Genomic DNA, 24,525 nt, shown 5'->3' with positions numbered 1-24,525 from the left:
CTTCTCCACCTTTCTGCCCTGCTCAATTCCACTCCCTAAATGGAACCACTGTAAGCCGGTTACAGGCTCACACCTGTAAACCCAGCACTTTGGGAGGCCAAGGTGGGTGGATCACTTGAGGCCAGGAGTTCGTGACCAGCCTGGCCAACATGGTGAAACCCTGTCTCTATTAAAAGTACAAAAATTAGCCGGGCGTGGTGGCACATGCCTGTAACCCCAGCTATTCAGGAGGCTGAGGTGGGCAAATTGCTTGAACCCAGGAGGCGGAGGCTACAGTGAGCTGAGATCACGCCACTGCACTTCAGCCTGGGCGACAGAAAAAAAAAAAAAAGTAACCACTGTAAAGAATTATATATTTTTTCCTTTCTCAAATTTTCTTCACACAACATTTGCAGGATTAGATTATGGCAATTTACATTTTATCACTTTCTAGATGAAGATAATAATATTGAAAGAGGTGTCTTTACTTAAAGTAAACCACCCCCACCCAACCTCACCCACACCTCCTGGTTTCAATAAATTTAACAATGGAGTTAATGAGACTTGCTGGGTTTGATTAATGACATAAGGGCGCTCAGCTTTCAGGAATACACCCAGCATATGATGGCAATCTCTTAAATTCTGTTATCATAATAGGCTACACGCTATTACATATAATACAGTACGCTATATCATTATAAGCACAATTATCCCAAAATGGCATTATTCACTAAACCTGTACTCCTCTCTTGTGATGAGCCCAGTTTCCTCTTGTCTCTCCCCGGCTTTTCCCTCCTCTCCCCTGGGGTCTAGCTCCTCCTCTCTGCCTTCAGATAGGACGATGCTCCTCAGCTGACTCACCAGCATTGCAAACTCAACCTGTCCAAAATCAAATTCATCGCCTACCCCCTTGCTCAGATATCCCTGTTTCTCTTCAGCTCTGGCAATTCATTCTCCTGAATCATGCTCATCCCACCCCCTCCATTTCTGCATTTTAGCATTTTGGGCATCCAGGACCTCCTTACTCAGTTCCAGGTATGAGAGACACCCCTGGATTCCAGGACACCTGCCCCACTACACCTTACCACCACGACCTCCTCATTCTTCCTAAACTGACCTCAGCTTCATTCCAAGGTATCAGAGACACCCCTGGATTCCAGGACGCCTGCCCCATTACACCTTACCACCACGACCTCCTCATTCTTCCTAAATGGACCTTAGCTTCATTCCCGACATAAACCAAACCCCATGCCTGGGCCTCTCTGCCAGGCCAAGTTCCCGAGATTTCTCAGCATGGCCCTTCCTCTGCTCCCTACTCTGGGTGCACACCTTGGCCACTCACAATTTCACATTTCATTCATGTGGTTGTTTCCCTGTCCCTGTCTCAGACTGTTATTGACTCCCTGCCACTGTAAGAAAGGTCAGAAACAAGTTCATAGGTTTATAAAAAATATTATTGGGGGCTGGGCACGGTGGCTCATGCCTGTAATCCCAGCACTTTGGGAGGCCAAGGCAGGTGGATCACCTGAGGTTGGGAGTTTGAGACCAGCCTGACCAACATGGAGAAACTCTGTCTCTACTAAAAAAAAAAAAAAAATACAAAATTAGTCAGGCGTGGTGGCACATGCCTGTAATCCCAGCTGCTCGGGAGGCTGAGGCAGCAGAATTGCTTGAACCTGGGAGGCAGAGGTTGCGATGAGCCGAGATCACGCCATTGCACTCCAGCCTGGGCAACAAGAGTGAAACTCCGTCCCACCAAAAAATATATATATATATATATTTGGAATAAGAGACATCGAGAATCCTTTGGGCAATGAGCCTCACCTTCCACAACTGAAAAATGGCCACAGCAGATGCCTATTCCATTCACTAAACAATTAAGGAATCAAATGAAACAAGACATAACACTATCACTAACTAACCTGTTGGTTACTATGTGCCAGGCACGAAGTGTTTTCTGTTCACTGTCCCACTTATTTCTCCTTTAACTCCTATTATCCTATTTTACAGATGGGAAAGATAAGAAACAAAGAAGGTTTGTAACTTGTTCAAGAGCCACAGTGTTAGGCAGGATTTGAACCCAGGTCTATCTGAAGGCAAAGCCCATATTCATTACCTCTACTCTAAACACCTCCAAGTAGAAAAAGGAGTTTTAAAATTATTTTCAAAGTGTTTACCATGCACATGTGAAACTGGATTTATAAGTGTAATAAGCGTGAGCAGGGGATCAGCCTGCATTCTGGTTAAACAGAACAATTAATGCGAAGGCCCAGATTAGTTTGCCAAGCATTCCTAGAGTTTTCTCCGTTCAAATCATCATGATGATCTTGGTATCTGCAAGGCTGAACTTGTCCTGGGGCAAGAGAGGTGACCTGTGCAAGCTCATTTAATTTAGTAGAAGAGTCAGTGCTCAAACCCAAGGCTTCCCTCTGAAGTCCGGGGTTCTTCCCACCAGGTAGAAACAATATCCGTGAACAGAAGAGAACCTTCGTCTGCCTCCTTCCAGTTGGATGCAAATCCCAGCCACTGCACGTTTAGGCAAATGCTGGGAACTACATGGAGCATCCTCCTCCACTTTTACCAGGGGTAAGTGCAGGGTAGGGGAATGTGACCTAAGTCAATGCTGTATCCTTCCTTGCTCCCTGAGAAGGAGGAATCAGCCCAGCATTTGCAGCTGCTGCATCTCACAACTGACTCAGTTACACTCTCAGCAAGCAAGGGACAATCTAGGTATGGAAAGATTGACAGGAGACTCTAGGCACCAAGCCTCCCAAGACACTGCCTATTGTTCTTTCACCCCCCATTACTCCAAGAAGAAGAAAAGAGAGCACCTGAAAGTGCTGTGTTCCCCTCCACACTCACCTGTTCAAGAAGGCGTTGCCAAAGGCGTTGAGTTTCCTGAAGGGTTTCTTGGGATCCACCACCAGGGCGTTCCCAGGGATGATCCCCTCCATGTCTCCCTGCATCACCGCAATGAAGGAGTCTGTGGTGGGCTCGGGCCCAATCCTCATGCCTGGGAAGTCCTGTTCCAGCAGGTACCTAGCAAGAAGGAGCACAGTCCTAATGCAGGCATTTTGCTCAAAGATCAACACGGCATGTCTACTATAAGGCAGACAACATGCGAGTCAGAGGGGAGGGCAGAGCCACAGCAGCAAGATCTCGTGGCTGGGAGAAATGCCTGTTAGATAATGAGTCCAAAGAACTTTGTAGAGCAGGTGGAATTTCAGGTGAACTTAAAATATTCTGTTTTTTGGTCCTTATCTTTTTCCCTTTCTCAATCAGTTGGGGGCTCGTGGGCGGGCGTGGAAGGAGCAAGGTTTAGGCTCAGAAACAAAGCATAGATTGAAATGATTCTTACACAGAGTATTACAGACTCCATAACTGAAGGTAACCTGCTGAAGTACCCACACAAAGGCATGGTTAGAACTAAACTTTCCATAGACTCTGCTGGCTTTTCATAGGTCTTTATTTAACTGGTTAGTTCTTTAATATAAAAATAGCTCATATGTGATACAAAACACAAACAATATAAAAGGTATACTATGAAAAATGAATCTCTGGCTAGGCATGGTGGCTCACGCCTATAATCTCAGCACTTTGGGAGGCCGAGGCAGGCGGATCATAAGGTCAGGAGTTCAAGACCAGCCTGGCCAACATGGTGAAACCCTGTCTCTACTAAAAATACAAAAATTAGCTGGGCATGGTGGCAGGAGCTTGTAATCCCAGCTACTAGGGAAGCTGAGGCAGGAGAATCATTTGAACCCAGGAGGCAGAAGTTGCAGTGAGCCAAGATCATGCCATTGCACTACAGCCTGGGCAACAAGAGTGAAACTCTATCTCAAAAAAAAAAAAAAAAAAAAAAAAAAAAAAAAAAGAAAGAAAGAAAGGAAAAGAAAGAATAATGAATCTCCATCCTATCCTACACCTCTAGTATCTGTATTTTGTATCCTGTATCCTTCCAGAAATGTCCCATGCTCACAAGTACTATGTTATTAAGTGTTCACACAGATCTACACATTTATGATCTTATTTATTTATTTTGTTGAGATGGAGTGTTACTCTGTTGCCCAGGCTGGAGTGCAGTGGCGTGTTCTCAGCTCACTACAACCTCCACCTCCCAGGTTCAAATGAGTCACCTGCCTCAGCCTCCGGAGTAGCTAGAATTACAGGTGCCTGCCACCATGCTTGGCTAATTTTTTTGTATTTTTAGTAGAGATGGGGTTTCCCCATGTTGGCCAGGCTGGTCCTGAACTTCTGACCTCAGGTGATCCACCTGCTTTGGCCTATCCCAAAGTACTGGGATTACAGGCATGAGCCACTGCGCCTAGCCACCTGATCTTATTTTTTAGCATAGAAGCAACCTGCACACCTTTCATTCTATTTTTCTCGTCATTATCCATTTAATTCCAACTTTCAAAGAAGAGACTACATTCAAAATGCCTTGTATAGCACCTGGCAAAAACAGATATGTTCAACAAATGAGTCCTCCCTTGTGCCCTTGGGTATTAGGCAATTTCATTACAAAAGTATAGTATATGGTGGGATTCCCAGACAGAGATTATAATTGTGCTATGTTTTAAAACATGTGTTTGGTTTTTTACCTGCACTACCTAAATAGGTGTCAAAAAGTTACCTTTTATCTGTCAATGCCTTCCTTCCGCACCCAACACCCACACACACACCCCTCCCCACAACGCGTGCATGCTTTGTAACCATGAAGGGTGTTGTAATGTGCACAAGCAGGAATGTACAGATCCTGTGATGATGACATGGATATTATCAATGCACGTGTTTCTTTTTATGCTTAATATGTTTAGGACATAGCAGGACAGATCTATTCTATTCCTCCTAATGACAACGTAGAATTCCATTATATGGGTTACTACTGGCTAATTTAACGGCCACATTGCTGACCACTTACAATTTTACAAATAACTTTCAACTGTTTCAATTCTTCCTAGATGGAAGACAAATGGCAGTAGGGGAGTTTACACACTATCCCAACCAGACAGGCGAAGAAGAGGAAGGGGGTTTGTTTATTTTTATGGAATGGTTTTTAACATGTTCTCTTTCTGTCCTTTAGTGTGGGCCAGGAGGGGGCCAGAGGTCCAAGATCTGGTCCCGTTCACTCACTGTGCAGCCTCAGGCAGGCCCCCTTCCCTCTCTGGGCCCCATCCTCCATTCCCTTTAAGAGGCTAAACAAGGTGATAGAACAGGTGCCTCCTGTTCTAAAAGTCTGTCCCTGATCTGCTGCCTGAAGGATGCATTTCTGGGTGGCGCCCATCTGTGTCATTCACACCCACACAGCTCTGCCCCTCGTTGGTGGCCACTCCTGAAAGGACAGGGGGATGGTGAGCGGACTATTCCTCTGAGCTTCTGGCTGTGGCCCGGGAAGGTAGGTGACTCTCTGCTCTTCTCCGAGCCTATGCGGTGAGAGCCCAAAGTCCCCTCTCTCTCTATCAGGAGTAGGGCCCTGGACACTGCTACTTCTCCAAGCTACCCAGCTGATTCTAGGTCCAGCCAGTGTTGGTAACCTGCTCTGGACCCAGCCTTTCATTTGACTGAAATAACTGCTGACGTTCCATAGCCTTTCCACGTGTCACACATTATGCTAAATGTTTTGACAACAGCATCTCCTTTGGTTCTCACAGGAGCCCTATAGATAGGCAGGCACTGAGGAAACTGAGGATTAGAAGGGTTATATGGCTTCTTAAAGTTAAACAGCTAGTAACAGAGCTGGAATCCACATGCACATCAGTCTGACCAAATCCTTCATTCTTCAACTGTCTTCCACCCTGAGGAAACCACTGCCCAGCGAGCTGATAAGGTCCCACAGGCCGACAGGGCAGAGCTAGTACCAGAGGCCACATCTCCAGGGCCCATGCCCTCGCTCTCTGCCCATCCTGTGACTCCCTAAGGCGGGCCAGCGCAGGTGGACTGCAGCAGCAGGCCCGGTCTGCACAGAGGGGTGGTGGCCAGGGAGGCTCGCCAGGGCTTCCTCCCACTCATCAACATCCCATTTGTGCCTCTGAGCAGCGTTCTGAGCTGTGAATTCACTCTGCGGTTCCACGGTAGTTAAAGTCAGGTTGCTATGGGCTCCGTCCCCAAGGGGGAGCCTCGGCAGCCAGCCCTGGAGGGAGCTGCTGATCCGCTGAGAGTTGGAGCCCTCCTGTCCAAAGGCCATCTGCCACACAGGGCACAGATGGCTTTCAGGTTGTCTTGGGAAGCCCCTCATTCCTCCAGATCCCAGCTCAGTGATCGGAGGGTGAGGGCAGGATTTCCTCTGGTCAGAGGATCCTTCTGAAAGCTGGCACCGAGGTTGTGATGAGAGTGAATCCTAACAGCTGTACCCTTGGCTAGCACTTCCTGCCCTCTCAGAATACCTTCTCCTTCAGGGCCTCCTGGGAGAAGCTGGGAATCTCAGTGGCCTGGGGCCAGTCAACCTGCTTCCTCTAACCTTGAGGGCTATGCTCTTCAGGGGGTACTTAACTCAGGGAACCTCAGTACCTCCTTCCATAACATGGCGGGTAATCGTTCAAACTGACTGAGCACCTGCGATGTGCTGGATGTTATTCTAAATTTTCCATGGATTATCTCATTTCACCTTCCCATATACTATGATGTCAGCACTATGCTCTTCCTCATCAAATGGACCTAATAAGAAAACCTATCTCACAGGGTGTTCTGAGGATTAAATGCATTGCAGAAGTTAAGCTTTTAACCAGTACCTTAAATTACCTAGATTATCATTCCATTTGAAGAAGGAGGAGATAAAGGTTTAATGATGTGCCCCAGGTGATGCACTCAGTAAATAGTAACAGGGCTAGGATTTGAACCTGGCACTTGGATTTGCGTTCATGCTCCTAACCACTTCACTCACCTTTCCTGCCTTGACCAGGAAATGCAGCCATCTTTAGGGACAGGCCAAAAGGGTTGAGCTCCATTTTAGAACAATGAATGGGACAAGAAGGCCACAAAGAAATATGGTTTGGCAGGAGGCAGGCAGGGCCAGGCCTTGGAGGGGAGGTGAGGCTTTGAGGCCTGCAAACGCAGGAGTGTACTCATCTCTATAAATATCAGCTGTGGGGTTCCCTGCTTGGCCTCAGTGACTGGGGTGTGGCATCCCAAAGGTGCTGCTATCACGTGATCAGAGCAGGTCCCTGGCCCCAAGGGCTCTAAAAGGACACTTTTGGATTTACAAACAGTCGGGCAAGATTATCCTTCATGAGAAAGATTCCACCCTGATTGGGAAACCCCATTTATCTTTGCTTGCCCGGGCAGCTGACCTAGTGAGTGTGTGGATGAGAAGCCCTAAGCAGGGCTCTGCAAGGGAGCAGCAACAGTGGATTGCGGGAAGTAGGGATCAACAAAGGCTCCAGGGACAGCTGAAACAGAGAGGGCTGAAAAGAACCATTCTGAGGCAGCCTCAAAAACGCCCAGAATGAACAGGGCCAAACAGCAGTGATGAAGGATCGTCCTCACACAGGCATCTCAAATTCCACCCCTGAGAGGGACGTGGTGTTCTCAGCAGATGAGCGAAGGCTTCCCAGCCTAACAGGGTGGCTTCCGGAGAAGTTACAGGACCGCAGCCTGAGGTGGTCAGGCAAGGGCCTGGGGTTTGTCCTGCTAAACCCACATGACCCAAAACTTGCTGGCCACACATGGGTCTGGGGAAACACTGAGTCTAACGAGGCCACCAGCAAGTCCAGGCAGCACAGTCGGGTGGGGTAAATTCTCAGGGACATTTGGGTATGGCTTACAGCAGCGGGTGCCCCTGTAACAAAGCCACCACTGTGTCCAGAAAGGAAAAATCTATTGAGGAATCTCATGCACTGATTCTTTATGGGGAGCGATACAGATTGCCTCTGTTGCCAGGAGAAAACGTTCCCACAGCCGTGTAAAAAAAGAAAAGTTAATTCAGGCCAGGGTGGGAACAGCGGAGACAGGGACACACGAGAATGAGGGGAGACAGGACAGACTGAGTCCAGGATGATAATACTCGCCCTGTTGGCCTCGTGGGTTTGAGGGAGACTGTAACACACCCCATAGACACAAGCGAGGAAGTGGATGGGAGACTCCACAGCCAAGTTGAGGCATGAGTCAGCTCCGTGTTCCCTGGAGCAGCTATAACTGGCCCTGTCGAAAGCACCCTCAGCCACGTGATGAAGGGATTCCAGCACGAAGGAGAATCTGGTGGCCAGACAGTCCAGCCTCCTTGCGACAGGCCAGCCCGCCCAGGGCACTACTCGGCACCATCCCCAGAGCTCAGCGACATGCCTCTTCTCCAGCCCTCCCCTTCGTGCTGGAGAAGGGCCTTCCCGCACCTTCCTGAGAGCCTGCCTCTAAGCTCATATCAGAGTCAGCTCAAGAGAGGAGAGGAAATGATAAAGCCCCATGCGCGGGGCCTGGAGCACAGCTGGTGCTAAACTGGTTCTGCCTCCCCCTGAATCCGGTCAGTAATGCTGTGAGGCAGTTATTACTATTCGCATCTTATGGATAAGGAAACTGCGGGTCAGAAAGGGGAGGTGGCCTGACCTCTGTCAGACCTTCCTAACCAGGTCTCCGGGCAGGAAGTGGTGGAGCTGGATTCTGCTGACTTGGACTGTGTTCCATGGCCTTCGTCCCACTGTCAATGGGAATGGGAGGGAGACCTTTCCCCAGAGGTCTTTCTCCTCCCAGTAAATGTTTTTCCTGATGACTTCCAGGCACCTGACTTACAAGGCAGCCCCTAAGCCAGGCTGAGGCACGTAGACACAGTTTCTCTGGCTTAAGGCCTTCTGCTCCCTTGTGTAACACTCAGGCCTTGTAAGAAGCAGGTGGATTTTCACCCAGGCCCCTTTAGAGAGCCAGCAGATCAGAACCCTGACAGACTAAGGACATCCCCTGGCCTCGGTGGGTGGACAGGGCTGAAGGCGATGCAGGGGCTGTGCCTGGCAGGATGGACTTTGCAGTGAGTGGGTCCACTGGGGTGGTGGTCCTCTTACTTTATCCCTTTGGCTTTCTGGAGAACCATCTTTCCCGGCGCGGTGGCGCTGTAATGTCTGGGGTGGGGATGTCAGGGTGGTGATGAGAGCTGGTGCAGCCACAGCAAATGCCAGGTCGCCTTTGGGGTGGGAGGTCGCAGTCTCCTGAAGTGGGAGAAGCTGAAAGGGCCAGCTCAGTGGCCCTCAGGGTGGACTCCCAGCAGCCCCACCGTGTGCTCATGCCTCAGAGTCCAAGTCACATGATAGAAGGTCCGTGCAACCCTCGAGACCAGCCCAGCCTCCCTGTGGAGCCCAGGGCAGCCTAGCTCTGCAGCCCCAGGCCCCACAGCCAACCCGCTAGAGCCCCTATCTCAGCTCTGCCAAGGTCCCGGGAGGCCTCCCTCATGGCCCACGGAAGTACTCAGGCCTTTCTCGGCCCCTGGAGCAGCCAGCTACTCACCTCCACTACCTGCAGAATAAGGGGCCACAGAAGTAGGCAGCAAGAAAGAGTGACCAGGGGCCAGATGGTCTAAGGAAGGAGGGATTCAAGGCTGCATGCCAGGCAGAGAAATAGCAAACGGAGAAGAATAGCAGAGGCAGGAGGAAAGGCTGCCAGGGCCAGAGGACACAGAGCTACTGTACTCCAAAGAGGCAGCCTGTGTTGGAGAGGGCAGCCGCCAAGCCAATTTACTGTTTATTTTATTACTCCGTGTTGCCGGGCCTTAGGCCAGGGAAGTTATTTCAGGCAAAGATCACAGCACATTAATTAGTTATTAGAAGAATGTCCTTTTCTGTGTGTTCTTCCTGAGACAAGAAATAGACCCCGTGGCAAGCACATATAACAAAGTAGATGGACCCTCAGGGGCAAAACGCCAAGAACTGGGGGAATGAAGAGGCAAGTCTTTGTTTCTGAGGAAAAGGCCCCTCACAGGTTCAGGCCTGGGATGGAGACGAGAATCAAGGCGAGAAGCAGGGATGGGAGAAGGGAGGGGAGGAGACCTTCTGAGACCTAGGCATGGACGCATTTATCCACCCCAGAGCAGCCTCACTCGCTCTGGGGAAGGGATGCAGTGTCAACTCACCCTCTTGGAAAACAACTGCCAAATATGACTCTTAATACAAAAATTTTAAAGTTAAAAAATAATTTAAACAAAACTCTGCCCAACCTTTGGCCTAGCAATTCCACTTCTGGGAATCTCAAAAAAAAAACAAAAAACAAAAAACAAAAACAAAAACCAAAAAAACCACACACACAATATAGGAAAAAATATTATACACAGAGATATTCAGAATTATTCTACAATAACAAAAAATTAGAAATAGCCTAAAACATCCAAAAGAAGTAGATTAAGCAAATGAAGACTCGTATATACACACAATGAAATAGTATGTAGCTGTTAAAAACAATGCTATTCATTAGTTATTACTCATTAGTTAAATGAATAATTGTATATACAAACAGTGAAATAGTATGCAGTTGTTAAAAATAATGCTTACAAATAATGCTTATAACATGGGAAATATTCACGCTATAAGTAAGAAAAACTGGTCAGATGCAGTAGCTCACGTCTGTAATCCCCAGCACTTTGGGAGGCTGAGGTGGGTGGACACCCTGAGGTCAGGAGTTCGAGACCAGTCTGCCTAACATGGCGAAACCCCATCTCTACTTAAAATACAAAAATTAGCCAGGCGTGGTAGCGGGCGCCTGTAACCCCAGCTACTTGGGAGGCTGAGGCAGGAGAGTTGCTTGAACACAGGAGGCGGAGGTTGCAGTGAGCCGAGATTGTGCCATTGTACTCCAGCCTGGGTGACACAGTGAGACTCCATCTCAAAAAAAAAAAAAAACAAAAACAAACAAGCCAGCACACAAAATTACATGTACAGCATGATCTCAACTGTGCTATAAAATAGCTACAAATACTGGAAATATATTTTATATATAAATTATATGCTTTATATATAAATGTTTTATATGTAAATTAAAATAGCTTCTCCTAAGTCATGGGATTATGGGTGACTTTCTTTCTTCTTTAAATTTATTCTTTTCTATATTTTCCAATTAAAAACAACTGTTTATTGGATTTTATGAGAAAGAAGAAAAGTACACGATTTGGTTCTGGAGGGTTCCCTGTGGTATGACCCCTCCTACAGTGCTGGCTGACACTCGCCCAAGGGGAGACAGCTTTTGACGCATGAGCTAAATTCAGTTGCTGACATGAGTGGGGAGAGGGAACTATTGCACATGGAGGATAAGAAAGAAGAGAGATCTGTCTCTCCCAGTCTTGCTGTCTCCCTCAGATAAGGAATCATCTATGGCAATTTGACTCTGCCACTTTCTCAGACCCAGTTAACAGCCAGCGATGACTCAGGCAAAGCCGGGAGAGTGTCTCAGACAAAAGGCACTTAAACCTGTCTGCTGCTTGGGGATCCTCGCCTCTCCCCATCTTCCCTTCCATTCTGCAAAATGTCTGCTGGGAACCTCCTATAGCTGAGACCCAGGAAGAGGCCCCGGAGATGCTAAGGCATGGATGTTGTCTTGTCAGTGATCGTACTCCAGGAAGGAGAAGCTACAAATAATGTAGGGAAGGTTATAAATACCATATGTGCAGAGAGCCAGGGAAGGCTGAGAGGGCAAGGGCCATCTGCAAATGGCCTGTATTTCCCTTGAGGCATGAATGGGCCAAGTGGAGGCCAGGGCTCACAAAGGAAACCCTGCACACAACCCAGGCAGCTCTGAAGTGCCTTTGGCAGCAATGGGTGCTTAATAAAACAAGGGGCATGGCTTAGATCAGGGGTTCCCACCCTAAAGTCCAAAGATGGCCCTTGCACTCCCAACATTATATGCAAATTTGGGATGCATGTACATTTTTCTAAAGATAGAAAGTTAAGAAGCAATGGATTAGATTAATCTCAAAGGCCTCTTGCAGTTCTATCAATACAAAACATACAAGAGCCAACAGGCCCATCTCCCAAACTCCTTCAGAAATCACTTGGCCTCTTAAAGCTGCTGAGCCCTAGGCTGTGTACTCCACAAGGACAAACTCAATGTGGTGTTGTGTTTAGACATCACCTATTAGCATGGTGCTACTTCCAGAAGGCTTGCGTTACAAGGTCGATGTTAGAGAAAATTAGTACCTAGAAAATTAGTAACTAGACTGTTAACTTTTCTGCTCTCCTCACCAAACAAAGCACAGCATTTCACATGCTGTGGATGCTCAGACAGCCAAGGAATAGGAACACGGGTACCCCTGCTTTCCAAACCCTCTGCAGGAGATGAGCACACTTGACTTTGGGGGTCCACCAAACTCCATTCTCAGTCTGTGGGAGCCTGACTCTTAAGACAGAGGGCCACAGCATTCTCAACAGTTTGGAATGGCTGTAAAAGAGGCCAAGAAAAATGGCCGGCCTTGAAGTTGGGAGGATTGACGACTGGAGAGAAGCCTGTTATCTAAAGATAGGAAGGGCCTCTGGTGGACCTCTCTGAATGCAGGGTGAACAAATTGACTTCTTGAGCTTCTCTCCAGCCCATGGATTCTGTAATTGAAGGGAATGGATGACTCACTCTCAGAGTTACAGGCGTTTAGCCAACCATCTCCTCACATGCATCTAGGACTTAGATCCCAGGTCTGCTGCCCACTCTTTAGATGGCTCTGCACAATTCATTTAACTTCTCTGTGCCTCAGTTATCTCACCTGCAAAGTCAGGAACTGGATGAGACAATGCCAATATCCCTTCCACTTCTAAGAGTCTTTAATATTATTATCGAGCCATTAAGATCAAATAAGAGAAAAGAAAAAAAAAAAACATTCTGCTTCTGGACTCTGTCGAGTCTCCAAGATACATATATACACAGGAGCTCTGCTTTAGAGAAGGAAATGATAAAAGGAGGACAAGTAGCATCCCCAGGCCACCTCCGTCCCCAGGCCTGCACCCATCAGAACTCAGCTGCAACTGTGAGGCCCCCAAGTGAGTGCCAAGCCCCTTGAAAAGCAAGGGAAGAGGTTTTGCCCGAAATGATGTGTTTCTAAAAAGTGAAGATGCAAGACATCCCCACCAGCATGAGGTGCTCCAGAGACCAGGAGCTCTTCCATTGTGCCTCCTGGGGCTCGATTTCATCATCCATAAGATGGGGAGACCAGGAATGGCTTTACACTTGAATACTTCAGGTTGACCACTAGAGCCAAGGGCCAAGTAGAGTGTACAGGTATTGGGTAGCATGGGAAGGGGGACCAGCAAAAATTATGGGGTAAGATTTTGACGCCTGCACACACACATATATCTTCAGAGCCCTCAACTGAAGGCTTCCCATTGGTCCCCTGTCAGGAGTGGAGCACCAGGAGTGACCGGAGGGACTAGGTGCTGGGCTCCGGGGTGGGCTGCCGGGACCCTGGGCCGGCTCACCTGATGAAGGTGGTCTTCCCAGTGGAGTACTGGCCCACCAGCAGAACCATGGGCTTGTTGTCGAAGTCGGCATCCTCCAGGGCGGGCGAGTGGAACTCGTGGAAGCGGTAATGCTCTTCCAAGGGCAGCAGCTTGCTCTTGTAGAGTTTCTTGAGCCCCTCATTCACCGTCTGGAAAACCTCGGGGTCCTTCCTCCGGCGGTCGTCCGTACCCAGCCAGCTGAACATCGCGGCCGCCGCTCGTCCCCGGCACGCAGCCCCAGGGGAAGACTCCTCCTCAGGGAAAGATGTCCCGTAGGACCGGTCTACCGGGCTCCGAGCCGCGCCGCCGCCTCACCCAAGCGCGGAGCTCAGCCGCACCATGGCCCGGGCACGCGGCTAGGAGGGCCGGGAGCGCACTCTCCCTGCTCCTGGGACCAAGTCCGGCCGCCGCTGCATCCAGCAGCCCAGGCCGGAGGGAGGATTAATGATCTGGGCTAGAGGAGGAGGGGTGCAATCTTGGAAATTAAAGTCGAACCTGCAAGGAAACTGCCAGATGCCGGGGTCCCCGATCGGCCCCCAGCCCTTGCCTGCTCTGCCCTGCGTGCAGCAAGGGATGCTTCGGCTCCGCTCCTGCCGGACCGAGGCGGCTCAGGGGAGGCGGCGACACTGCCCAGCCCGCGGACAGCTCCGCATCCGCAGCAGCATCCTGCAGCCCCAGGCGCTGGTTTAAATGCCAGCTGGGCAGGAAGCCGGAGCGCGGAGGAAGTCCCCGAGTACTGGCAAGGCAGGGCCGGCCCCACGGTCCCGGCGACGGGAAGCCGCGCAGGGCGCCGCCATGTTTGTGGGCAGGCGCTCTGCTCCAGACCTGCGGCCGCGCGGGTAGAGGGATGCTGACCCAGTCCCGGGGGAGAGCGCCGATGTCTCAGTCTCCGCCTCTGGGGCTTCGATTTGGGAACAGCGCCCTCTCAGGGACGGCTGCGAGGACAGAGTTGACCTGTTCATCACCCTCCCTGCATTGAATCGCCTCTCCTTCGGTTGCTGAGGTCAATCCCCTAGGAAAACAGGTACTCTACTATTTGGGATTTTTTTTTTTTTTTTTTTTTTTTGGCATAGAAAGAAGGATCCGCTATCAGGTTCCACAAAATGACCAAAACTGTCACTACCCAAACTTTTAGCTAGGCTTAGGGTGAAGTCATAATCGTTCCCTTTTATTTATTCGTTCATTCCAGCAAAACAAAACAAGCCAACAAGCAAAATCCCTGCAAGTATTGGGCATTTATTATGGGGCAGATACAATTTTGGTGACTGTGGATACAGAGATGAGTGCTGAACAGACTCTTCCTTCCAGGAACTCCAGTGAAGGCAGGCTTTAAAGAGGAGGCATGAGCAGAGGGCCATGGGAATACAGGGAGGATTCACTCCTTTTGTGTGGCTAATTTGAGGAAGGCTTCACGGAAAGCATGACTGTAAGCTGGATCCTAAATGATGAATTGACATTCATTATTCTAGCAGCATAAGGAGCATTTGCAAAGGCTTGAGGAACATGGGAGAACTTGGTGTGTCTAAGGCAGAGTAAACTGTTTGGCATAGCTGGAGTGTAGGGTTTAGGAAGGTGGAAGAGAGTGAGGGAGGCCAAGCATGGAAGGCTTTGCCAGAGATGAGGAACCAATAACAATGCTATTACTAATCATTGTTACATTAACAAAATGCTCAGCATGTACAGGGGCCTGGGCTGAGTTCTCAGTGAACATTGCTTTATTTAACCTTCATGGCAGATCATATTATCTCCAGCATCACACCAAGGAGAGTGAGTGGGAACACCGTTCAGGTGTAGGCAAAAGCAGTGCATTGTGTGTAGAGAATTTAAACCCAATAATAAACTGGCTGAAAGTTGACGTGCTTTGTATTGGCACCATTCTAAACAGTATAGTGAGAAAACACTCTTCCCTGCCCAGGCTGATGGCTCCCACTACCCTCCCTTTCACAGATGAAGAAGGAGGAGGTTATGGACCAGGCAGGGACTGGAATGCCAAGAGCAGTGTCGGGGGCAGGGACTGGAGGAGCAAGAGGTTGGAGATTGATATGGTTTTGCTCTGTGTCCCCACATAAATCTCATCTCTAATTGTAATCCCCGTAATCCCCACGTGTCTAGGGACAGAGCTGGTGGGAGGAGATTGGATCATGGGAACAGTTTCCTTCATGCTGTTCTCATGATACTGAGTGAGTTCTCGTGAGAGCTGATGGTTTTATAGGGGCTCTTCCCGCTTCGCTCCTCACACTTCTTTCTCCTGCCACCTTGTGAAGGACGTGTTTGCTTCCCCTTTCACCATGATTGTAAGTTTCCTGAGGCCTCCCTAGCCATGCAGAGCTGTGAGTTAATTAAACCTTTTTCCTTTATAAATTACCCAGTCTTGGGTATTTCTTCATAGCTGTGTGAAAACAGACTAATACAGAGGCCAAGAGACCATTTAGGAAACGATTCCAAAACTTGACAGCAGCAATGGGATTGTAGAAGAGGTCAGACTCAAAAGATTTTTTCATGGAATAGAATTGTCAGATCTTGGTACGTGATAAAAAAGAGGACATCAGGGTGAGGCACAGTCTAGGATGATTTTGAATTTTCTACCATAGGGGATAAGATCGTCGGAGAAGCTCTTCCACTAATTAGGGGAGGCACAGAGAGAGCTGATTTAGCAGACAGATATAATGTATTTAAACTAAAACATGTTGCATTTGAAGTGCCTGCAGGAGCTTCAAGAAGAGTATGGTGAAGCTGCAGGGATTTCAGAGGAGGGCGGATTGATCAGAGGCCAGTGCTGAATAGAATCTCCTTAGTTACATCTCAGATCTCCCGACTCTGTCCTTGAAACCCAAAACTGATCACCTCTTGTTGAGAATTCACTCAGATTAATATTTCACCCTTGGTATTTAGTTACTACCAGCATACAAACCTAAGAAATAATATTAAAGATATTTAACAACTCACAAGGTATGAGAATCAAACACCCAGAACAGACACTGGCCTTCCCAGTGGAACAAGACTTGAGCCCTGTGCCATACCTGGTGTTAATACAGTGGTGTCTGGACCTTGGAGAGGTCTGGGCCTGTCCCCGGGGAGAGGACAGGATGGCCAGCGTGACAGGAAAGAAATCAAGGGGCCCCATTATGGAAATATTTCAAGAATTTTGTAATCAGTACAACCATGCCATTGTCTGCTGAATGTCTGTTCTGAATATCTAATTTGCTGAGTGCCTGTTGACACATCTACTCCCGTCTGAGTCTTGAGTAGTTGAAATCTATCTGTTTAAAAAAGGAACTAATGGAGCATTTCTGTAGACTAGCAATAAAAAGTCATAAAAGATAATATTCAAAAAAGATACCATTTTCAAAAGAACGAAAACCTAGGGATAAATCTAACAAAAGATGTGCAAGATATTTATGTGAAAAATGATAAAACTTTATAGAAAGATGTTAAAGAAGTTCTAAATAAATGGGAGAGACATGTCATGTTCCATCGTGGAAAGATTCCGTGTCACAAACATGTGAATTTTTACAACATAATTGATAAATTCAATAGTTGAGAGATATGATTGAAATCAAAATCTAAATAAGGTTTTCCATGGAAATTGACAAGGTGATTCTAAAATGTATAGCATATAGAGCAATAGTAAAATATAGCTTAGATATTCCAGGAGAAGAAAGAAGATAAGAGGAACAGGGAGAAGGAGGAGGAGGAGGAGGAGGAGAGGGAGAGGTGGAAGGGGAAGGAGGGAAGAAAAAGGAGAACAGGGAAGAGAAGAAGACAACAGTAACATAGCAATGTCAACAACTAAGTGAAGAGAACTTGCCCTAGTGGACATTATTATAAAGTTGCAGTGGTTAAGATGGTTTTGGCACAGAGACCAATAGAATAACGACACAGTAAATAGCCAGGAAATTTGGAAACCTGATATCTACAGAAGTTGCTTTAGAGATTGCATATATATCACCACAAAGTCAGGAAGAATTCTTTAAACAAGATATCAGAAGTACAAACTGAAAATGAAAAAAACTAAGTTTAGCACTAGCAAAATTTTAAACTGTCGTTCAACTAAAAATAAAAAAGTGAGTGAAAAGATATTTCCCATACACAAAAACCCACAAAAGCATATCCAGAATATAGAATTAATGCCTGTACATTGATAAAAAAAGACAAACATTCCAATAGACAAAAACTTGGCAAGAGCCACAAAAATGTCTTTTACAAGAGGCTACATGAATGTCCTATAAACACAAGAAAAGATGTTGCATCTCATTAGTAATTAGAGAAATGCCAAACCACACTAACACTCCATACCCACCAAAATGGCAAGAATGAAATAGTTGGATGATACCAAGGTTGGTGAGGATGTAGAGCCATGGGAGCTCTCATAAAATGCTGGTGGGTGTGCAGGCTGGCACAAACACTTTGGGAAACAATGTGGCATTGCTTCGTGAAGCTGAAGATGTGCATGACCTGCCATTCTATTTCAAGGCATGATCTAGAGAAACTTTGCACATGTGCATAGGGAGATAAGTCTAAGAATGTTGATGGTAGCATTATTTGTAGCAGCAAAAAAATATATAAACAACTAAATGTCCTTCACCGAGTAAATGGATGAATTGTACCACATTCATGTGAAATATATAGCACACTGGGGTCTAGTTGAGGGTGGAGGATGGGAGGAGGGAGAGGAACAAAAAGCAAGACCTATTGGGTACCAGACTTAACACCTGGGTGATGAAATAATCTGTACAGCAGACCGCCATGACACAGGTTTACCTATATAACAAACCTGAACCTGAACCTGAAATAAAAGTTACAAAAAATACATACTCTACAGATGAGAAAAATGAGGAAAGTGGTGCTACCGATGCCAAAATATAGTGTTGAGTGAATAAAGCCAGAAGTAGGCTATTATGCATAGAATCATACAATTTCATTAATGTTTTCAGTCATGCAAAAACCACTATCTGTTGTTCATGGATGCATATGTGTGCATTGAAAATTTTTAAAAGAGAAGCAAAGGAACATAAAACACTAGTCAGGAATGAGGTGTTCTCTGGGGACTAAAAAGGGAAATGGCATTGGGGATGGGTACACAAAACACAAGGAGCTTCAACTATATATACACTGTTTTCTTTCTTTTTCTTTTCTTTTCTTTTTTTTTTTTTTTTTTTGAGACAGGGTTTTCCTCTGTCGCCCAGGCTGGAGTGCAGTGGTGCCATCTCGGCCTACTGCAACCTCTACCTCCTGGATTCGAGAGTTTCTCCGCCTGCCTCAGCCTCCAAAGTAGCTGGGACTACAGGCATGAGCCACCACGCCTGGCTAATTTTTGTATTTTTAGTAGAGATGGGGTTTCACCATGTTGGCCAGGCGATTATCTCTCAAATTTGATAGTGAGTACTTGGCTATTCATTTCTTATTCCTTTTATCCTTTATTTAAAAAAAATCTGATCCTTGGATGCACAAAGTTGGATTTTTTTTCATAATTGTGGTTCAAGACAAACTATACCTGGCTCTTTTATTATATTTTTTAAAAACTTAACACATATTTATGTAATGGACCCTTGATGAACCCATCATTCAAACCGAGGACTAGAAAAATTAGCAGTAATTTACATCTACTTATGTGCTCCTCCCCATCCTGTCTCCTGCCCCTTCTCCTTCTTTCTAGAGGAGCCTGCTATCCTGAATCTACTGTGTATTGTTACCTTGCTTCTTAATTACTGTTACACACAAATGCAAACCGAAAGAACATATTGTTGAGGTTTAGTGTTTTTGGACTTTTTATAAAAAGCATATCCTGCTACATGTAGTGTCTCTGGAACTCGACTTTTCTCCCATTCAACATTTGTTTTCAGCCCCATCTGGCTCCACAGGGCTCTCTCCCACCAGGTGTCTCTTCCAAACCCAGCACATGCCTCCTATTTCTGTCACCTGCCAGGTGCATGGGGGTTCCCAGTCAGACAACCTGCAGTGGATGGAGTCCCGGTGTCCCCATGTCTTTGCTGTGTGAGCTTGGGGAAAGTGGCTTCACTCTCAAGCCTCAGCACCCTGGTCTCTGAAATAAAGATGGCAATAACTTTTTTTTCAGGATTAAAGGGACAATGCGTGTAAAGTGCTTAGCGCAGGGCCTGGTCCATTGAGAGTGTTCAGTATATATTAGCTCTTAATATTATAATCATTATTACTTGTATCTACTACATGGCACTGCCTTACATCCTATTTAACAAGCTGTTGAATAAACTATTTAATAAGCTTAGTATTTAATAGCTGTAATATTTAATAATCTATTTAATAAGCTAGCACCTAATAAGTTAGTGAGCAACTTCTTTCAGTTCATTTGTGTCTTAACTGAGGATGGCTCATTAACTCAAAGGAATATAATTGTTAGTAGTGATGTCTGTGGCATTTGCTATGGGTTCTTGGGGATGACACTATGAAACAGAAGACTTTTCCATCTCTTCCATTTCTCCCACTCAGGTACTAACCCAGGCCAAACCCTCCTTAGCTTCCAAGATTAGATGAGATCGGGTGCACTCAGGGTGGTATGGATACAGATACTTCCCTTTCTCATCCACAACCCCAGAGTCTGGCCAGAAGTAAAGGGAGAAGATGGAAACTGTAGCAGCAACCTGGAATACAAGTTTGAGCCCTGGCTAGGGGAGTTAGTAGAATCAGGAAGTGGGGCCAAGTGTCCACAGTCCTAGGAATCTATGGCCTCTTTCAACCTGGCCCAACTTTGATTGCATCCAAGTGACCTGCCTGCAACCACGCAGGCATCCATGCCTTCACAGGTGCTTCCCACTCCTCATCACGTGGGCTCCTTTGCACACCCTGTCCTCAGCCTCAGTCTTCCCTTCCCCACCCTCTGCCTGGTAGGCACCCACTCATCCCTTAGGGCTCAGGGCGATGGTCCAGCCTCTGAAGAGCTGAGTCAGCAACTTTCCCATAAGAAGGCTGCGCCCCTCTCTCCACTTCCAAGCTACCCCACGTAAACCTCTGTTACTGCATTCATCATATTTTACTGTAATTACGTGTTTAAATTGTTTGCCTCTCAACTAGACAGGGCACGTCTTCAGCCTGGTGCTGTGTTGTACTCGTTCCGTTTACTTCAGTTGGAGGCGAAAGTGCATCAGCTCAGCCAATTCCTACTGCTGAGATCAGGCCGAGTCCAAACCTCTGTTTATGATAAGGTCCTCATTGGTGAAACCAGGGTAAGAGAAACACCAAAGGCAGAAAAGTGTCAGTGACACTTCACAATGTTGTTGTGGGGATAAAATGAAACAATGTAGGTCAAGGACTTGATACGTTTTTTATAAGTCTATAGTAAGTGCTCAATAAATAGTTCCCTTTCCCCTTGGATGAACGAGTACTGAACGTGCACAAGGAAAGGAAAGTCTGGAATAAAAATACACAGGTGAGGGAACTGTGCTCAGGAAGTTTATAAGCCAAAAAAGAGGTGAAGAAAGAGGGTCTGGCTGAGTCTAGTTAATGGTTTGTCCAGGAATAACACTCCCCCTTCATTACCATCGGTACCAATTGCTGGGATGCGGCTCTCTCATACATAGCAGCTCTCCTCGGCAGAAAGTCAGTTTCATCCCTAGGTGCAGCAGGAACAGAGCTAACCTGAGAAATCCAACATTACACAGAGGAAAGCCCACACCATGAGAGGCAGTGGTGTGTGTCTGGTTTTAATAAGCTGCCTGCTTGATGAACCTCCACAGCTCAGTTTCTAAGAACCTCAACTTCCAAAGGCAAGACATTTGCTACCTGCAAGATGTGAGCTATAATTAGAAAATCTCCCAATTATGGTCAGTGTCTGCTTTTGTAGCACATGTGTTTCCAGAGCGTGGGCATCTGGTCCTCACGGCAATCCTGAAGAGGAGGATAGGGATGTTTCCCAGAGGGAAACCCAGGTGCAGAGAGGCAGGAAACTGCCCACACAGGCATCCTTGATTGAGCTATCAATCATCCTACTCACTTGCCCGTCAGTCCACAAAAAGTGGGAGGCAGCTGACCGAAATCTCTTGAATTCTAAAAAATAAATGAACCCTTGAGGCAGCTGATATGAGGGGAATGGGCAGGTGGGTGGTACAGAAATATCAGAGAGAGGTGAGCAAGAGGCCTCCAGAGGTGAGCAGCCATCACATTGGGCTCTGAGCTGCTTGATCAAAGCAAAAACAGAAACAAGTTTTTAGTTCCAAACCCAAATATATCAGTGTGTCCCTGCCAGCAGGATCTTGATTGCACCATCCCACACAACAGCCTTGCTTGAGTAAGAGAAACACCCAAAGCAGAAAAATCCAGTGCCGAAGGACCCCAGGACCAAGACCAGTTCCTGAGCATCTTTCCTGGGCTGTAAGTGTTGTTTATGTGTCTGTCTGTTTGCCAGGGGAGATAGAGGAAGTGCCTTGAGCAGAAAAGCTCTCTTTTAACCCTGCACAGGGCTGGTGCAGGCACTGACGTTGACTCATTCCTGATGTGCTTTTGACAAGCAAACAGAAGGATTAGAAATGTGAATTACCTGTAGTTGGCCAATTATTGTAACCTTATATGTTATAACAGATAAGTCTATGACTACAAAAATGTCTGTGAGCACAGAGAACCTGATAAAGGCAGAAGCTATGAGTGTGGGTTATTTAAAAATACACAGGCAGACAAAGTGGGGTATTAAAGTTTGGGGTGATAATCCATCAGGAATTATTTCCACATTCTTTACTAGTTCTTTCGGTTCAATGATCTTCTGTTCTCTTTTGATTTGTCACGTCTTCTTAAAGATAAATTATTATAAATTATTGGGTAACATAATCCTTATTTTAGAGTTATCTATTTTGTTTCCATGAGTTATTTGCCTAAATTAGAATTATGTCATTTAAATTACAGCAACTTTTGTTAAATTTTAATATCTGGTATGAATAGTCACCCTCCCTTACTAGTATATTTTTAAAATTTCTTAGATATTCTCACTTTCTTCTTGTTTTCGTCATTGTCTTCCTCCTCCTCTCCCTCTTTCTGTCTTTTGTTTTTTCCAATTGAAATTGAAAAGTAATTACAAAAATTTGGGGGTAATTTTACTTCAGTCTTTTCTTTTGTGCACATATATTTAACTTGCTGTCTGATATTTTCCCCCAGTCAACACCATACCACCAGTATTTTTACATATCCTGAAAAATATTCCAGTAATTAAATTGAAATGAATGCTAATATTCAGCTATATGGAAATTCTGTAATCTAATTAACTATATTCAATGATGGACAGATAAGTCATTTGCAAAATTATTGTCAACAATAATAAAAGCTCTATTTCAGAGTTATCTATCCTGTTTCTGTGATCATCATTGAAAGATGAACATTTTTGTATGTAAACATTCATCCATGGTTTTATTTTCTGTGTACATATTTAATAAATGAAACTACTGAAAATATTACTAATGCTTTTGATACTTATCACCAAATTGCTTTCCAAAAGAGGCACATCAATTTATACACTTACCACAATGATATCAGAGTTCCTACATTTTTTCTGTCTCTCCAGCCCTGTGTGTTACTATTTTAAAATATTTTCATTTTATTAAAATGTAGTTATCTCTCATTTAATAATCTAAACCTTATTATTTTAAAATATCCATCAATTTGGGAAATGAGAAATGATAGACTTTTAAAAATCAGTATGTATTTTACTATGAAAAACTTTTGAAATTGTTTATTAACCATGTATATTTTTCTGATTGTCTATTTTTTCCCTCATTTTTCTAAAAGCATTTAGTGTTTTTCTTATTGTTTTGAAAGAGTTTTTAAGTTTTACAGTAAGGATATGATTAATCTTTTGTCTGTGTCTAATCCAAGTTAATTTTAATGTTTTGCCAATTACCTTGTCCTTGTCTCTTCTCTGTCTTACAAAACAGAATCATTGGAATCTCTTAATCAGAATCTCATTAAAACTGGGAATTAATTTTAGGAATGACATCCTTTTAATACTTAATCTTTCCCTCCAGGAATATGATATGACTGTCTATTTATTCACCAATCTTTTATATCTCTATAAACTTTTTATAGTTCTCCTCAAATAGTCAAAAACCTTCCTTGATTGTTCTCAGATATTTTGTAGTTTATTATTATTGCAAATGAGATATTTCTATTATGGTAACTTCTAACGGCTTATTGTTATATATAGGAATCCCATTAATTTAAACAATGTATATAGTTATTTTATTTACTACTTATTAATTTGATTTTAGTTTATTCTTTGTTTTTCAACTTATATAAAGATTATCAACTAGTGCTTTTCTTTTTTATTAATACTATGTTGGTTTGTAATGTATATTTCGTATTTTGGCTAGAATTTTCAGAACAATGTTGAAAATAACAAAGATGTCAGCTTTCTTGTTTTGTTCATGATTTCAATGACATCCTGGTACCTGTCTGGATTCTTTCTTCTCTCCTCACCTCAACTTCCCCACCCCTTGGCTTGGGTATGATGATCTCTTTCAACACTTATTTTTTCCTTTTGGCTGGATAAAAAAACATTCTACTAAAGCAAAGCATCTGGTATGTAGTATCCTCTCAGCTTTAACAGGCATATGTATTTGTGTGTATATGGAAGCCTTCATACGTGAATGTGTATGTGTGTTGTGTACTGAGTGTTCTTTCCTGGGAGCCTGGGTAGATGGTGGTGCCATCAATGGAAGACCATAGAAGAGTCTCAGGAGCAAGCAGTCAGTTTGAGGAGTTCTCTACTGATAGCCACAAGGATACTAAAGCAGTGCCCCAGGCTCTTCTCAAAAGGCTTTTCCTTTACAGGATGGGACAAAATTCGCATGTTAAACAGACAAGATATTTAACTGATGACACACTCAATGTGGATCAATACTGAGATGTAGTTGTGAAAAATGATGATGAGATTCAGGCTGTATGAAAACAAATATAGGAAAAAAAAGACTATCAACATTGATGGAGAGCCTGTTATATGTCAGGTGTTACGCTCAGTGTTCTTAAATAGATGACTTCATTTCATTTGCACAATGACAGCTCAAAATGTCATTATTCTCCCAGAGAAAGAAACAGAAGTGGCCAGGCATGGTGGCTCATGCCTGTAATCTCAGTTCTTTGGGTGGCCAAGGCAGGTGGATCACGAGGTCAGGAGTTTGAGACCAGCCTGGCCAACATAGTGAAACCT

The 24,525-nt window shown here is 45.4% G+C and overlaps 2 protein-coding genes across 2 annotated transcripts in view; one reads left to right on the top strand and one right to left on the bottom strand.

The window, feature by feature from the left end:
- The window catches only part of LOC105479698 (EH domain containing 3), a 33,298-nt gene extending 19,270 nt beyond the window's left edge, over positions 1-14,028 (bottom strand). The window contains exons 1-2 of the mRNA XM_011737833.2: positions 13,344-14,028; positions 2,842-3,018 (exon numbers count right to left, since the gene is read on the bottom strand). Coding sequence (XP_011736135.1) covers positions 2,842-3,018; positions 13,344-13,570 — 404 coding nt within the window. The 5' untranslated portion in view covers positions 13,571-14,028. The remainder of the gene's footprint in view (positions 1-2,841; positions 3,019-13,343) is intronic.
- A 175-nt stretch (positions 14,029-14,203) lies between these two features.
- Positions 14,204-24,525, top strand: part of LOC105479697 (calpain 14) — a 58,895-nt gene continuing 48,573 nt past the window's right edge. The window contains exon 1 of the mRNA XM_071076464.1: positions 14,204-14,388. The gene's annotated coding sequence lies outside the window, so the exon portion shown is untranslated. The remainder of the gene's footprint in view (positions 14,389-24,525) is intronic.

Source organism: Macaca nemestrina, chromosome 13, assembly GCF_043159975.1.
Source record: "Macaca nemestrina isolate mMacNem1 chromosome 13, mMacNem.hap1, whole genome shotgun sequence".
Taxonomy (NCBI): domain Eukaryota; kingdom Metazoa; phylum Chordata; class Mammalia; order Primates; family Cercopithecidae; genus Macaca; species Macaca nemestrina.
Note: the sequence above shows the minus strand (reverse complement) of the source record. Positions and strands in the feature narration are given on the sequence as shown.